Below are 15,944 nucleotides of genomic sequence, written 5' to 3'. Positions count from 1 at the left end.
TAATGCGTCCTCACTGAATAAATATATTAATTTCTTTTAAAAAAAATAAAAAATACTCACCCTAAATTTTTAAACTTTTAAAATATATTAGTTTTGTTGTGGACTTTAGGGAAGAATAGATCTAAAACTGCTGTAGATTAAAAACTGCTGTTTCTATGTAATTTGATTTGATTATCTCATTATTTATCTTATCTTCATGTACAGCTGTGATAAAAGTAAATGAACACCCGTACAATGGAAATTAAGTGCAAGTGATTCACTGTCAAGATAGGGATTGCTTGGGTTTCTACAGCAGCTATTGTTTGATTTGATCTGATCTTTAATTCACACAACAGAAATTTACCTGAATAATTCTGTGCAGGTTCACCTCTGATTTATCAGCCCTTTTCAGATGAGTAATCTTAAAAGTCTACACAATTAATTGATATTCTATGTCATGGTTAAAAGTTTAAGATGTTTAAGTTGTGTTCAATGATGATGCCAAGGTTAAAAATGCGGTCAAACAAGTTCATAAAAAAAAATCTGAAATAATTTAAGCTCTTTAACACTAAGAGTTTTTACACGGTTGAAGAAATCTAATTATTTCTCATCAATGTGATGCATGCTGTTGAAAGCATATGAATGCATGGATCCTCCCATACCTGTCTCTTAACATTGCTGTTGCCTTTGTCTTTCCACAGATTACCAAACCCCAAAAGTGTGAATGTCAATCAGTCCAACCAACAGACAAATGAGTCGGTAGAAGATTGTGCTGTTTTCATTCAAGAGCAGCCTCTCGATGAGGATATAGAGAGCCCCTTTGAACTTTCAACAGAGAATAGAGACACCACTGATTTCCCAGAAATGCCAATTAATAAAGTACCATTTAATAGTGTGATGAGCAGTCATCAAAACTCATCTGTGCCATCCAAGCGTACGGACAGAGCTGCAAGTGGAACAAATGGGGGAATTAAAGCGAAGAGCCCTCCACCACAAGTTGCCCCTAAAACAAAAGCTGTTATGTCTCGCATTAAAAGCCTCTCTGAGGCATCAACGATAGAAGTGCCTCCAGTACGGAGATTTTCGCAGAAGCAGACAGACCAAAAAGAGATCCGGTCTCCAACAGAAAAAGACCAATCTGTTACACTTAGTAAACCAATTGACACTAAGACCAGAATTCCTAAGAAAACCGGACCAGAGGTTCAAACAAAACCAAAGAAAGTGGTGGAGGTTGTCACAGTGTATAGTGTGTCTACTGAAGCTGAAAGACAGATGTCCATCAAACGTCAGAATGGAGCAGGATTAATAAGCCCAGAGCAGAAAATGTCACAGACAAAGAGAGTGGAAGAGAGGGATGTTTTGGATGCCTCACTAATGACAAAAACTTCTCAACCCACTAAAGAACAGGTCACTGTTTCAAAGCCTAAAAGAGAAAGAAGTCTAAAAAATTCACTTTCTGATGATAAATCCCCATCCTCCCCATCTTCACTGGACAATTCTGATTCAACAAGGCTTAACACTGAATTCAAAGCATGTAAAGATATCCAAAAATCAAAAACACAACCAACAACTGTCAGTGACAGAAGTCCAACATCAAAGAGTAGTTTTCATTATTCAAAGAGTAATGTCAAATCTGGTGACACTGGCAACAAAACCCAGGTAAAACTTTCTTCCTCAGCGCCTGGCATTGACCAATCAGAGCAGAACATTGAAAAGGAGAAGTCAGCGAACGAAACCCAGCTAAGCGGGCCAAAGAGTCCAAGAAAAGTCATGACTGATGTGTCACCAACAGGAAGAAAGCTGCCTCAAATGTCACCAATGAGCCCTCTTAAACAGCCCTCAGATGAAGAAGTTGCCCGCGGAGAGAGTGAGTCATATGAACCCGCTTCTCTGCCACTTACCAAGCCAGAGAGAAATGAGTCATCACTGGTTAACGGTCCTGAAAGTAATGGCAAATCTTCCAAATGTGATCAAGCCACTGGGAATGCTGCGGCCAGGGTATCACCAGAGCTCAAATTGAAAAGCCCTGTTAAGGACATGGGTGATTTACAGTCAGCAACACCACGTCTCAAAAGTCCCACTAAACTTAAACCCAAGAAAGATTTTAGGAAGGCAGAGGCAACTGCAGCTTCAGATTCAAAAATAGACAAATGTGAGAAGATGATGACAAATTTGTCTGTCACACCCACCGCTGCTCTGAAATCTGACACCGTTAAAAATGTTTGTACTCAATCAAAAGCCATTTCTGAAACGGAGAGTGAAAATTGTGATACTGCTGAGACCAAAGTCACACCGGATGCATCACTTTCAGTAAATGATTGTCAAACCAATCAACAGACAGAATCAAATCTGTCAGTTTTATCAGACCCACATGTGGAAGTTGCAGTAGATAAACAGTCAGATATTGCCAAAGAAAAGGATATTGTTGGGTTTGGGGAAAAGACATGTGCTTTTGCTACGGCAGATGAAATTTCCACAATATCTAAGAAGGCTAAACAATCAAAAGCCTCTTCTGAAACAAATGGTAAAAAATCTGGTGCCACTGATACTGAAGTCACATTGGATTTGCCACTTTCAGAAAAGAATGATTCCCACTCCGAAAAACACCAGACAGAGTCAAATCTATCAATTTCATCACACCCAGATGCCCACGATGTACCAGATAAGCTATCAGTCAAAGAGAAGCCGCTTACTGGGTTCAAGAAGGAGAAATATGGCCTTACCAAGGAAAATGACATTTCTTCAATACCTGAGATGGGCCATTACACAGCCAGTGATCTGAGTATTCAAGATATTAGTAAACCATCAAAAGCCACTTCTAAAACAAAGGGTGAAAAATCTGGTGCTGCTGACACCAAAGTCAAACTGGATGTGTCGCTTTTAGAAAACAACAATTTGCAAACCATAAAATGTCAGACCGAATCAAATCTTCCAGATTTATCAGAGTCACATGTCCAGATTATGCCAGATATGCAGTCGGATGTTGTCAAAGAGAAGTTTCTTGGATTCCAAGAAGACAAATGTGCCCTTACTAAGACAGATGAAATTTCCACAAAACCCAAGACAGCTAAACAATCAAGAGGTTCCTCTGAAATGAAAGATGAAAAATCTGGTGCTGCTGAAACCAAAGTCAAACTGGATGTGTCGCTTTCAGAAAACGACAAAATGCAAACCATAAAACTTCAGACCAAATCAAATCTACCAGATTCATCAGAGTCACATGTCCAGATTATGCCAGATATGCAGGCAGATGTTGTCAAAGAGAAGTTTCTTGGATTCAAAGAAGAGGCATGTGCCCTTACTAAGACAGATGAAATTTCCACAATACCCAAAACAGCTAAACAATCAAAAGCTTCTTCTGAAGTGAAGGATGAAAAATCTGACTCTGCTGAAAACAAGGTCAAACTGGATGTGTCAGATTCAGAAAACAATTTACAATTGATAAAACGACAGACAGATTCGAACTTACCAGTTTCAACAGAATCACATGTGCAGGTTGCATCTGATGAGCTGCCAGATGTTGTCAAAGAGAAGTCTCTTGTTGGGTTTGAGAAAGAGCCAACCAGTAATCTGAGTGCTCAAGGTATGGAGAAGTCTTGCCCTTCTCAGGAACAAATCATTCCAGTCATTTCAGAGAATTCATCAAAGATAGTCCAGAAGATGGAGACCAAAGAGCACAGTGTGAAAAATGCTCTAAATTCAGATTTGAAACGACCAAAAACAACTATACAGCTAGATGAAAAGGTTAAAAATAAAGAAGAAAGTGGTAAATGCAAAGTTTCAGAGAAGCAACCGGTTCAGTCTGAAGACTCAAGTAAAACAAACCCAGAGTGTGTCAAACAGAATGAATCCAATATATCAAAGCAAGTCGATGAGGCGGCAGTAGCAGTGTTCACTGCTCCAGAGGCTGCTTCTAAACCAGAACCTGTTCAAAAAGGTAATCAGACTTTAGAGCAGCAATTTCCATCAGTTAAAAAAATACCAGATAAACAGACTCTCAAAGTGGACAGGAAGAGTGAGGTCCGAATTAAAAATACAGAGTCTAACCCGAAAGTCAAGGATTTTGCAAAGACTAAAGATAAACTACCAGCTGTTAACTTACAAAAGCTGAAACCACCATCCGACCAAAGCGTTCAACAATTTACATCTCAGAATCTTCCTTTGGACCCCAAAAGCCTCTCACAAATTAGCAAGGCACCATCTAGTTGGTTAGACGTGGACCAAAGTTTTGCAAAAAAGAAAACAGAGAGACGGTTGGATTGTTCTGCAAGTGATGACAATCAGCTTGACACTTCGGGTGACTTTGATGATTTCATTCGTAACATTAAAGAGAACTGCTCCCCTTTCTCTTTGCCACCAAGAAAACATGGGCAGAACAAGATGCCTTCGCCACCTTTTGCCATGCCGGCCATTAAAGAAGATCACTTTGAAAAGATTCTTGACCCAGAACAGTTCCAGTTTGGGACAAGAAAAACTGCAGGACCAAAAGACCCCTCTCCAGCCATGATGATTAAGAAGAACAATGAAGGGGCAAAAACCAACCCATTGTCCAAACGTGCTGAGAACAGCCTGCTTTATAAAGGTCTTTCATCTAGACGGGAACAAGACAAAGCTAAAAAGCTCACAGTTACTGAGGAGAAAAATGATGGAGAAAAACAAATCACAGAAGGCTCTGGAAAAATGTCGTCAAGATTGGAAAGAATGTCAATAATTTCAAACCTTGTGAACTACCCAAACACATCAAGAAAAGCCAGAACTGAACCAAGCTCTCTCATTAATGGCATTCAGTCCCCCATTACGCCACCACCAGAGGTGGTGCCAACCTCAGGAGAGCAGAAGGGTATACCACTGTCCCATGTTGTCACAGCTCCAAAAGAGGGGCTTGGTGATTTGCCTGGTGATTCAGTAAAGGGCCCATTGACACCTCCTTCTCTTCCAACTTTCTCAGAAGTCAAACTGCCTGACTTATTGGAGAAATACATGAATAAAGGCAAAGAATCCAACACAATTAACCAGCAAAGGCCTGACACTAGCTCTCTCCCTGCATTGGATATTGGTCTCACCTCCAACACATTCAATTCAAACATGGGACTGCAAGGCATATCAGGATTAACATCTCCATCCAACAGCACTCAGCAGATTCCACTGCTCACACCCACCAGCCGCTCACCAACATATGCAGAGGTAAGAAATACTCTTAATACAGAGTGCCTACTGTTTAAAAAAATCTTTTAAAGCCCAAAAAGTCCTAATTTTAAGTTCTTGCTTGTATAGTATAGTATAGTATAATATAGTATAGTGAACAGCATGTGGTATATACTCTAGTGCATAATGTGTATAAAGCCTTTGTTTATAGTTTATTCGCTGCAGGGATGTGGGGAAGTCTTGCTTCACTGTTGAAACTGCTTGAGTTGTCTGTACCTGCCTCGTCTTTTATTAGTGGAACTTATGTTGTTCAGTGTTTAAGGGGAATGTTAAGCCCTCTAGGCTTCAGTTTGTTTTTATAGGTACCACTGACCACAGTGCCTTAGTGAACAGTATTATTTTTAAACCAAAGGTCCAGTCAATCTCTCATAGTACTTTTAAAAATGTAATAAATGTCATGTCATAATTTTCTTATGATTATATTGGAAATAATGTTTGAATATCAGCTTATTTGTTTTTGATTTCTAGACATCAGGTGTCAGGGGCTTCCACAGACGCCCTGGAAAGGTATTGCAAGTTTATCTATACAAAATTGATCATAAATTATAATATTTATAGTACTATATTTGAAGACCGATGCAAAAGCCACCTCTGTCAAAAATTAGATAATAATATTGAGTGAATGCTCTCCGTACATACTAGTATACGTTCATCAAATACTTTCACTTCAAACTCACTGCCTCAGCCCATTCAGAAATGCCGGTACTTGGGTAGAAACCTATACATAGGAGCCTGATAAAAATGTTAATATTAAACAAAAACTTTAGACGGACTTAGGCTTTTGCATCTTAAGTCTTCATTTATTTAGTAGGTATTTTAGTACAACTAATTTGTTGCTACTTTCCAGTTCATTATCCGCTCATACAGTGCTTCAATTAAGCAAGAAGAAACCATGTGACTCATTTATGGAGAGTGTTTAAATATTCTTGCTTGCAGATTGTTATATACCAACAACCTCATTTTGGAGGAGAGGCATACGAGGTGTTCAGAGACGTAGAGGATGCCACTTCTCTGACACTTTCTCCACTCATCTCCGTAAAGGTCGTCAGAGGATGGTAGGAACATTCACTTCCTCCTGTTAAGAATGTGACAAATCTCGTGACACTTTAAAATGCAAGTTTGCTAATGTTTCCTGTTTTGTCCTGTTAGCTGGCTGCTGTATGAAAAGCCAGGCTTCCAGGGCCGAACCATCGCACTAGAGGAGGGGTCAGTTGACTTAGCAAATGAGTGGGCGGAGACAGAGCCCAGTGGGGAGATGGGGCCAGACAGCCTGCCACTCCCAACTACACCCATGATCATTGGCTCCATTAGACTTGCATTAAGGGTAAGTCTAAAATCATGAGTCACATGCATCAACACTTGACCTCAGTACTCTTATTAATCAGTACAATTACCCAAAGAGTCTCTTAAAAAGAAGTATAATATGCATTGAAAAAATGCAAATAAAGCACTGACGTGCATCCTTTGATCTTTGATTTGCATTGATATTTTCCTCTCAGGACTACAGGACACCAAAAATAGACTTGTTCACAGAGCTGAATGGGATGGGCCGAATGTCTTCATTCTGCGATGACACCATAGAAACCTGTTCATTTGGTATTCCTCAGAGTACTGGGTCTATTAAGGTCCACAGTGGGGTGTAAGTGAGCTTCTGATCTTAAATAAATGCCAGAATGCCTGCTTATATGGGATGCTTATGTTTACAAAGGCTGCATTTAAAAATACAGTAAAAATAGTAATATTGTTTACACAATTATTATTATTGCTTTCATATATTTTAAAGCTGAATTTTCAGCAGCCTTTACTCCAGTCATGTGATTTTTCAGAAATAATTATAATGTGCTAATTTTTTGTTCAAGAAACATTATTATTATTATTATATTATTATCAATGTTGAAAACTGTTGTGCTGTTCAATATTTATGTGGATTCTTTGATGAATGGAAAGTAAAAAAAAAAAACTGCATTCATTTGAAATAGTAAAGACATTTATAAGATTTCTGTCACTTTTGATCAATTTAATGCTTCCTTTCTGAATAAGTATGAATTTCTTTCTTTCAAAAATAATCTTGCGTATGGGAGCAAAATTAGAGATTAAGGACACAAGCTTCATATTTGGCCTCGCTGCATGATCTAGTGGAAAGTTTTGAGGTTAAAGCATGTGACCGATGATTGGAGTTGTGAGACTTTTCAGAGAAAGAGACTGTGTGTCTGAATGGAATGTTGCTTTCTTGTCGTTGCGTGTTGGTTGGAGATGACATTTTCAAAATATTTTTTTATGCATTGGCATGTTTGTTCTTTGCCAAAGCTTCAAAAGGCATGTTTTTAATTTACAAAATGAAAGTTATCTTTTACCAGGTACCACAATACTTAAAACTTTTTTTTTCCTGTAAAAAACCTGTTAGATCGATTCTTACTGAAGTTGTGTGTTTGTAGATGGTTGGTCTTTAGTGACCCAGGTTTCCAGGGTCTTTTGGCTGTTTTGGAGGAAGGAGTATATCCCTGCCCTCAGGACTGGGGTTTTCCCACCCCATTTGTCGGATCACTGCGGCCCTTGAAAATGGTAATTACATACCACCACTCACTTTCACACACTTATTTTAACTTTATCATTAATAAACAAGATATATGAACAGATATTCGAATAAAATTGTTCCTTATGATTTTCACAGGGTGAAATTAAGGTGGAAAATCCCAATGAAGTTAAGGTGAGCTGTACATGTTAAATCTCATTGAACACTGATTGTGCCAGTAGGTGTAGTTCACTGAGAAAATTGTAATGACTAAAGACTAATTTTGCACATTTATTTGGTGAAAGACTTTCTGTACAGCCTGGAATTAAAGGTACCTGTTGATGCAGGTAGTCTGGACCAGACTGAGCATGCCCAGATGTGGGATTTGTGTTATTTGCTTTCTCAGTCCGTGCCAGCCTTTGTTTGTTTTTTTCCTGAGCCGTGAAAGAGCAGCAGCATTGTGTCTGACTTTGAAACTACAGTTAGATGCAGTAAAAACTTTGGCTGTACATGTATCTCATAGCAGAGGCGTGTGATCCCATAATGATTTAATTACATCTATATATTACGTATAAGAAGCAATAAAATGTTATGGCAGAGGATATGATGGACTAAGGAAGCTGGGTTAGTTTGCGTGAACTGTGCCTCTAAGTTTTCTGACATTCCTGAACTAATGTCTGGCTGGGTTCTGAGTGCTGTATACAGTAGGGCTGGACCCGAATATTCGAATATTCGTTCGGTGGGTTGGTATTCGATGTGAAAATTTGACATTCGAATATTGTTTTTTTTTTTTTTTTTTTGCACTCCTGGGATCCCCCGCGAAACGGTTCTCATTCGCACTTGAAAAAGGCCGGCGACACACAGGCTGCGTGGCGTGTCCGTTTTTATTTCGGCTCCCATGTTAACAGGTTGGAGTTTGCACACTGCCTGCGTGAGACACGCGTCTCAGGCAAGGCTCGAGCCATGCGGAAAACGCGTGCATGCTAGAAATAGAACCAACGCCAGTATCCTGAAGCGGGAGTGTTCTCTGGCTAGAGCGCAGAACAGCGGAGTTTGTATGAACCGAAGTGCATGCCTGAGCTTGTGTTTTGGGTTAAGCTGCGTTGCTTTGACATTGTGGAAAATAGAATAATAGAAACAAAATGTATTAGCCTTTTTATCCGTTATTATCAATCTAAATTAATCTCGTTTTTAATTTAACTTAATTTCCTTTTTCTTTATTTAAATTTCATTTTTCTTTATTTAAATTTCGTTTTTCTTTATTTAAATTCAGTTTTTCTTTATTTAAATTTAGTTTTTCTTTATTTAAATCTACCCTGTACTGTGTCAGAAAAATATTAGACTACCTTAAAAGTAGGCTATTGCTTAATTTAACAGACCTGTGTGTGTGCGTTTTATATAGTGCAGTGTCCATTCTCAGAGCATATAAGCCCTGCCCGCGTGAGGTGCGCCGCTTCCTGCTCGCGCTGTTCTGTAGTTTACTAAAGGTTTATTAATTCTGAATGTGTTGCACCAAATGTGACACTGCACTCCCTTGTGAAGTCGATTGGATGAACGGTTCTCGAAATAATCAAAATGCAAACGGACATACAGACACATAGAGATTCCTGCCTTTATTAGAGAGAAGAATATGTTCAGCACCCTCTCTCCGAAGCTTCGAATATTCAATGTTCATTACTACCGAAGCTTCGAAGCTCAAAAAATGGTATTCGGACCAGCCCTAGTATACAGGCCTTGAGTCGGCTTTGCCAGAGCCTCGCCAACTCTGGAGGAAGAATTCCCAGAATTCAGAATATTCTGCCTACAAATGTACGCACACACATAAACACACCCCAGTCAAACATTGAACATGTCACGGATTTTGCTGTATGAAAATAAATGATCTCTAAGACCTCTGTAGCATTTCATTTAGTCATATTCTGGGATGTTGTGTTCAGGCCTGTTCACACAGGATGTGTTATTGCATCTGTCTGTGCTATTTAATTGTTTATCTGACTAAAAAAGCTCTAAACAGATATCTTTTGAACTGCTTCAACTTGCTTAAATTGTTCATGTTGCTTCATGTTTTTGACTGAAAGTTATTTTGCAGGAAGCTGTAAAGTGTTTTTCTCTGTCTGAAATTAGGCAGTACTCTTTGAAAATCCAATGTTCCAAGGGGAGTACATAGAGATCGAAAGGGACATTTACAACTTTGATGAAGGAGAGGAAGAGGAGAAGAAAAATGAAGAAGAGGAGACTGAGAGTCCAGACAACACCAGGAGAAAGAGACTCTGTTCTGTCGGTTCATTGAAGATCCTGAGTGGCCTGTGAGTGTACTCATTTTTTGACAGTGAGACTGACGTTGTAGGATTTGGTTTTGTTGGTCGCAGTTCTTGCTGGTTTATTGCCTTTAGCTGGCTCAGACAGTGATTCATGTTTTTGTTCATACATAGCTGGGTAGGATACTCTGCTCCAGGATTCGAGGGGCGCCAGTATCTTCTGGAGGAAGGAGAGTATGCAGACTTCACTGACTGGGGTGGACTGGAAGACAGGCTCCAATCTATACGTCCTGTGTTAGCAGTATGTACACGGAGACCATTTCTGAAACAAAAGAGCTCAAGATTAATATTAAATAAACAATTTACAGCATAACCTCCTCACATTAATAAACTATGTGTAGCCTTGTGTTTTTCTGACTTGCACTGATGTTTTCTTGGAATAAGGAGGTTGTAAGTCATTTCATGGTTTTGTGTCCTTCTGTAGGATTTCATTACTCCTCACGTGAGAATGTTCAGTGAGCGTGATTTCGCTGAGAGAGGGATGAATGTGGACCTGCTGGAACCTGTCATCAACATGGAAGCCACTGGCTTTGGCATAAAGACGCAATCAGTGGAAGTCCTCTCTGGAGTGTGAGTGTCTGTTTGTCCCTTTAGTTCCATCTATATCCAAACTCCCTCCTTCAGACATCACTCTCTCGTTTTCTTCCTTTCTTTCAAAACCTTAGTATGTCTGTAAATCTGTGAGTGAAATTTTTATTAGCTCTTATGGGCAACTGCTTACAGAGATAAAATCAGGAGTAGTTCAGTCAAAAATTATAATTCTTTCATTATTTAACTCATTATTCAAGAGTGTAACAGTCACCACTCACATTTTTAGGAGTCTTGGTTCTAATTCAGAGTCATTAACCAAACTAACAAACTTTAAGATGAATCAAAACATTGCAAACTTTGCTTTGAAGCAAAAGATATTTGAGAATCAGACAAATATACACTAATGTTCAAAAGTTTTGGGTCAGTATGATTTTTTTTTCTTTTATTCAGCAAGGATACATTATATTAATAAAAAGTGACAGTAAAGACATTTATAATTTAAAAATGTTTTCTATAAGAAAAAAGTTCTTTTGAACTCACTATTTATCAAAGAATCCTGAAAAAAAAGTATCATGGTTTCCAAAAATTAATATTAAGCAGCACAACTGTTTTCAACCTTGATGATAATAAGAAATGTTTCTTGAGCAGCAAATCAGCATATTAGAATAATTTGTGAAGGATCAGGTGACACTGAAGAGTAATAAATGCTGAAAATTCAGCTTTGCCATCATAGGAACAAATTACATTTTAAAATATATAAAAAATAGAAAACAATTATTTTAACTTATAATAATATTTCACAATATTACTGTTTTTTTTCTATATTTTTGAAAAATACTTCTTTCAAAAGCATAACATCTTACCAACCCCAAACTTTTGAACAGTAGTGTGTGTGTGTGTGTGTGTGTGTGTGTGTGTGTGTGTGTGTGTGTGTGTGTGTGTGTGTGTGTGTGTGTGTGTGTGTGCGTGTGCGTGTGTGTGTGTGTGTGTCTATATATATTATTTTATGATTAATGGAGGATGATTTTGTCAGTTAATCCATCAACTAGTTCTGTAAGATCTATAAACTAGATCTAAAACGAATGTGTTAAAATGCAGCAGTCTTCTTAATTCACTCTGTAACTCTGATAAATGGTATGCTACAAAGCTGTTTCATGGTTTAAGTTCATACCTGCTCTTGTGTTAATGAAAGGAGTGGCACATGAGTGTGAGGTGTCATATATCCTGAGGCAGACTCATTATCTTAAAAAAATAATAATAATTTTAGTCATGGTGTGGCAAACACACCCACACTCCCCCCGTCTCTCTCTTCTCTTGTTCACATTCGAACAGACACATAAAACTCAAGAACACACGTGTCACTGTAGCTCTGCATCATTAGCAAAGGTGTGACTTTGATATGATACTGAAATGAATAAATTATGAGATAAGTAAAACAATAGTGTTCATATTTAACACTGAATCACAATGTCATTGTGTCTTTTTATGTATCTGTCACACATATTTCTGTATATTTAAAGCCTATGGGTTACTTTATAAGATTAGTAAGTGACATTTTGCCTACTGTCTGAGACTGATTCATTCAACTGTCCATATTTTCCTTATTGGATGTGAAATTTGTGGCAAATTGTGAGTTTTGTGGATGTCAATGTGGTCCATATTACAGATATCAGGGGCCTCATGTATATAAACTTTAGGTAGCGTTCATAAGCAGAACCTGCACAAAATTCCCTTTATAAAACCCAGTCAGCAGAAGATGCGTGTATGCATGTGCGTATATGCATCTCCACCCTGTTTCCTCCCCGAAATAACCATGTATGGAGCTTACGATGCCTAGTTTTACTATGCATATCCTTATCTGCATATAATTTCCGTATGCATATTCCAATCCATGTTAAACCATGTTTAACAGTGCAAGACATTAAGAAAATATGCCATTTCTGCCATCACATTACATTGCTAAAAATCATTTAGTATCCTTTTCTTGCTTTATAAAAAAAAAATCTGTTAAAACTAAATTATATAAAATACTTTTCAGACAAAGTTTTCAGAGAAGAGTTATTTTCATTATTTTCCACTGGCCAAATAGTATTTTTAATTGTTTTATACAAATCAAATGTATGCAATTTTGCCTATAAGGTAAACATATTTTTAGGATGTTTATACAGTATATTTGTAATGGAAACAGATAGGCCCATTTATTTTTTCAGTGTAAATACAATTGTCTGTCTCAGTGCGTCATTTAAAAAAACAACAACATGCAAATCTTCGAATACAATTGTTTTTGCCTGCACACAACATCAACAGCACACCTCCGTGCAGCAGTGGTTGTACAGTATTGTCATCGGACCTTTTTAAACCGGCCAATGGACCTTTTTACCACCAAACGAAAATATGCATCATTAATCATTGTTCTCGCGAGAAATATTTTCTCAGAACATGAGTTCTGCAATTTCATGCGATTAATTATCATGCGCCTAACACGCTTCGCTGTCCTTAAAGAGTGCATACGCATGGTCTAGATTGGAGTGTGTGGACAGTGCACACATATTTACTCTTAAGTTTATTTTTTATAAATCCTGATATGTGCATGAAGAATTGCATACACACATTTCAATGCCTTTTTTGTGCGTACGCAATGTTTTTGCATCAGGCCCCAGGTCTGGTGGGTTACAAAGTAAGCCTGTCAGTGAAATTCTCTAACATCTGACTGAACAGGTGGATAGCATTCGAGAAGGAACACTTCTCAGGCGAGCTGTATGTTTTAGAGAAGGGTCTCTACGGCAGTCCAGAGGATTGGGGAGCACACAACTTCAGGATCTTGTCTCTTCAGCATGTGGTTTTGGTAATCATTTTCTGCAATATCTGCCCTATTTGTTCAATGTTACAGTTACATTGTTATTTAATAAAACCATGCTGGTGTTTGTATTCCCATGGCATCTTATATTTTATTTTTCTGTCTCAGAATCAGGCTGAAGGACTGTCCAGATATAAGGTGAGTTTAATGGACATGCACAAATTGTTATTGTTCCACATGGAATCTGCACATGCTATACATGTGAATCTGAATGAATTAATCAGATATGAATTAATTGGAGCTGACATTAAACTCTTATTGGCCAGTGAAAAAATTATCAAATTAGAATATTTTTTAAATGAACATGCAGCAAGATGCTTTGTGAATGACAGGCATTGACATTCTGAGTTCTGCGGACAGATTCCAGGCAGGCCTAATTTGAACTGTGAAGACCTTGTTATTCTAGTCAGCTAGATTTATTTTTAGTTTAGATTAAAAAGCAACTTCTCTGAAGCATCATTAATGTGATGTTTTGATTAAACTCTCTGCCTCTTGTTGGTTCTCAGGTGCAGTTGTTCACTGAGCTGGGGTTCCAGGGAACAGTACAGGCCTTAGATGAAAGTGTGGCATTCCTGACAGAGGGCTTCATGCCCATGTCCTGCAAGGTTTTGGCTGGGAGGTATGAACCCAGTTCAGTGCTATCAAAGAAAATCCAAGAGGACTTTTCTCAAAATAATCAACAGGATAGGATAGTGTTTGAAAATAATGATACATTTCTCTGTGCATGTCTGTGCTTGCAGCTGGGTGGTGTTCGACGGCCCACAGTTCACTGATAACATGTATGTACTGGAGGAAGGAGAATACCCCAATCCTGAGGCTATGGGTTTACTCAACTCAGATTGCAAAATCAGCTCTCTCCACAGTGTAGGACATGTGAGTACTGGAAAGATGACAGGAGTCCCTAGGCTTGTCAGATTAATACTCAATTTGGTCCGACTGAAAATGAGGCTGTGAGGATGTGCCAGACGAGGGCTGCCTTGCAACAACAAATTACTTTCATTGGTCATGTACATGTATTTTTGACCCTTGCCAACATTTAGATTTAAACATTAATCATTTATCAAAGAGATGTGAATTTGTTGTAATAACAAGAACAATGCTCTTGGAAACAATATCTACAATGAATTTGAAAAAAAAAAGTCTAATGTCAAAAACATATATTAAATATGTATCATGTTTGTGGTGACGCAAAATGAAAATGCTGACAGGAAATATTTCTAAAGAATTTGTTATACAGTATAGTCAGTGTTTTGTTAGCTGAAAGAAACCCAGGTACACAACAGTACAACATATTCAGTTCCAGGGACAGCCTTGTTTTCAGTCATGTCATATTAAATACAGTCTCACCGCCTAATCTGACCAAGGTTTCTGTGACTAAATCATTGGATTTTTATTTAATAAACACGTTCTTTGTTTCTCTGTCTACCTCAGGAGTTTTCTATACCCTCCATCACACTTTTCTGCAAATCCGGCTTCAGAGGGCGTAAAATAGTTCTGACAGAGGGCGTTTTGAACCTTTCTCTGGCTGGCATTGATGGGCGGGTCAACTCTCTATTGGTCAATGGAGGAATGTGAGTGGTTTCTGGCCCATTTAAAGCTCAGACTCAATCTGATTTCATTGTGGATGTAGAAAAACCTTAGTTAGTGATATTTAGTCTCATTTATGATGAATTTGGATGTGAAAATAATGTAAAAGTAATTGATTTACCTTTGTTGTCAGCTGGGTGTTGTATGAATACAGCAACTTCCGTGGTCGTCAGGTCCTGCTCCATCCCAGCGAGATCGGTGATTGGCAGAAGTTCAGCGGCTGGGAGCAGATTGGCTCTCTTCGTCCATTACTACAGGTATAAAACACCAGCACATCTCTACTAGAGATCATCTTATAGAGTTGGAGATGGCAAACTATGACCATCTAGTTGTTCAGACAATCCAACAAGTACTTTAGCACATTGCTAGTTCTCAGAAGCATCTCAAAGCATTATTACTTATGATTTACTATGTATGTGTTCAGACGGGATAGTTTGGATAGTTTTGCTCTTAGGCGTGAGAGTTAATAATTTGGGAACAGCACATATGAAGGCAGGGCAAACCGAACACATTTATAACATGTGCACATACTCCAGTAAATCCAAAACAAGATCAGTAATCCCCATAATGGCTTAATAAAACAGTTTAGTGGAGTTTATGAAAGAAGATTTAGTCAATCTTTATCAACAGTAGTTCTCTTGTAGCTAATTTAATCATTCAAACACAACCATGTATCTTCTGTCTTTCTCAATAGAAACGCGTTTATTTCCGGCTGCGTTGTGCAGAGACAGGCTGCTTGATGTCTCTGTCTGGACCCCTGGATGATATCAAGCTGCTCCGGGTTCAAGTGCTGGAGGAATCTGGTGGTCCAGAGCAGATTTGGGTCTATGAGAACGGACTACTGCGCTGCAAGGTACTCGAGACTTTGATCAACACGGTGTACATCGAGTACACGTGTGATCTCTGTTAGGGCTCTGTTTACCGATCATGACCAGCATCTTTCTCTCTTGCTCCT

At 38.4% G+C, this 15,944-nt stretch overlaps 1 protein-coding gene across 2 annotated transcripts in view; it reads left to right on the top strand.

Annotated features, from left to right (window-relative positions):
* crybg1a (crystallin beta-gamma domain containing 1a) overlaps positions 1 to 15,944 on the top strand; it is a 44,916-nt gene that overhangs the window by 24,978 nt on the left and 3,994 nt on the right. For both annotated transcript variants that reach the window (XM_081393760.1, XM_081393761.1), the window contains 17 exons: positions 681 to 5,163; positions 5,653 to 5,691; positions 6,121 to 6,239; positions 6,334 to 6,508; positions 6,684 to 6,823; positions 7,620 to 7,746; positions 7,856 to 7,891; positions 9,821 to 10,002; positions 10,129 to 10,255; positions 10,439 to 10,584; positions 13,264 to 13,390; positions 13,511 to 13,540; positions 13,909 to 14,021; positions 14,143 to 14,275; positions 14,834 to 14,973; positions 15,123 to 15,246; positions 15,684 to 15,842. In XM_081393760.1, the coding sequence (XP_081249886.1) occupies positions 681 to 5,163; positions 5,653 to 5,691; positions 6,121 to 6,239; positions 6,334 to 6,508; positions 6,684 to 6,823; positions 7,620 to 7,746; positions 7,856 to 7,891; positions 9,821 to 10,002; positions 10,129 to 10,255; positions 10,439 to 10,584; positions 13,264 to 13,390; positions 13,511 to 13,540; positions 13,909 to 14,021; positions 14,143 to 14,275; positions 14,834 to 14,973; positions 15,123 to 15,246; positions 15,684 to 15,842 (6,400 nt within the window). The remainder of the gene's footprint in view (positions 1 to 680; positions 5,164 to 5,652; positions 5,692 to 6,120; positions 6,240 to 6,333; positions 6,509 to 6,683; positions 6,824 to 7,619; positions 7,747 to 7,855; positions 7,892 to 9,820; positions 10,003 to 10,128; positions 10,256 to 10,438; positions 10,585 to 13,263; positions 13,391 to 13,510; positions 13,541 to 13,908; positions 14,022 to 14,142; positions 14,276 to 14,833; positions 14,974 to 15,122; positions 15,247 to 15,683; positions 15,843 to 15,944) is intronic.

This window comes from Scardinius erythrophthalmus, assembly GCF_964197995.2.
Source record: "Scardinius erythrophthalmus genome assembly, chromosome: 19".
NCBI lineage: Eukaryota > Metazoa > Chordata > Actinopteri > Cypriniformes > Leuciscidae > Scardinius > Scardinius erythrophthalmus.
This window is presented reverse-complemented; position numbering and strand designations above follow the sequence as displayed.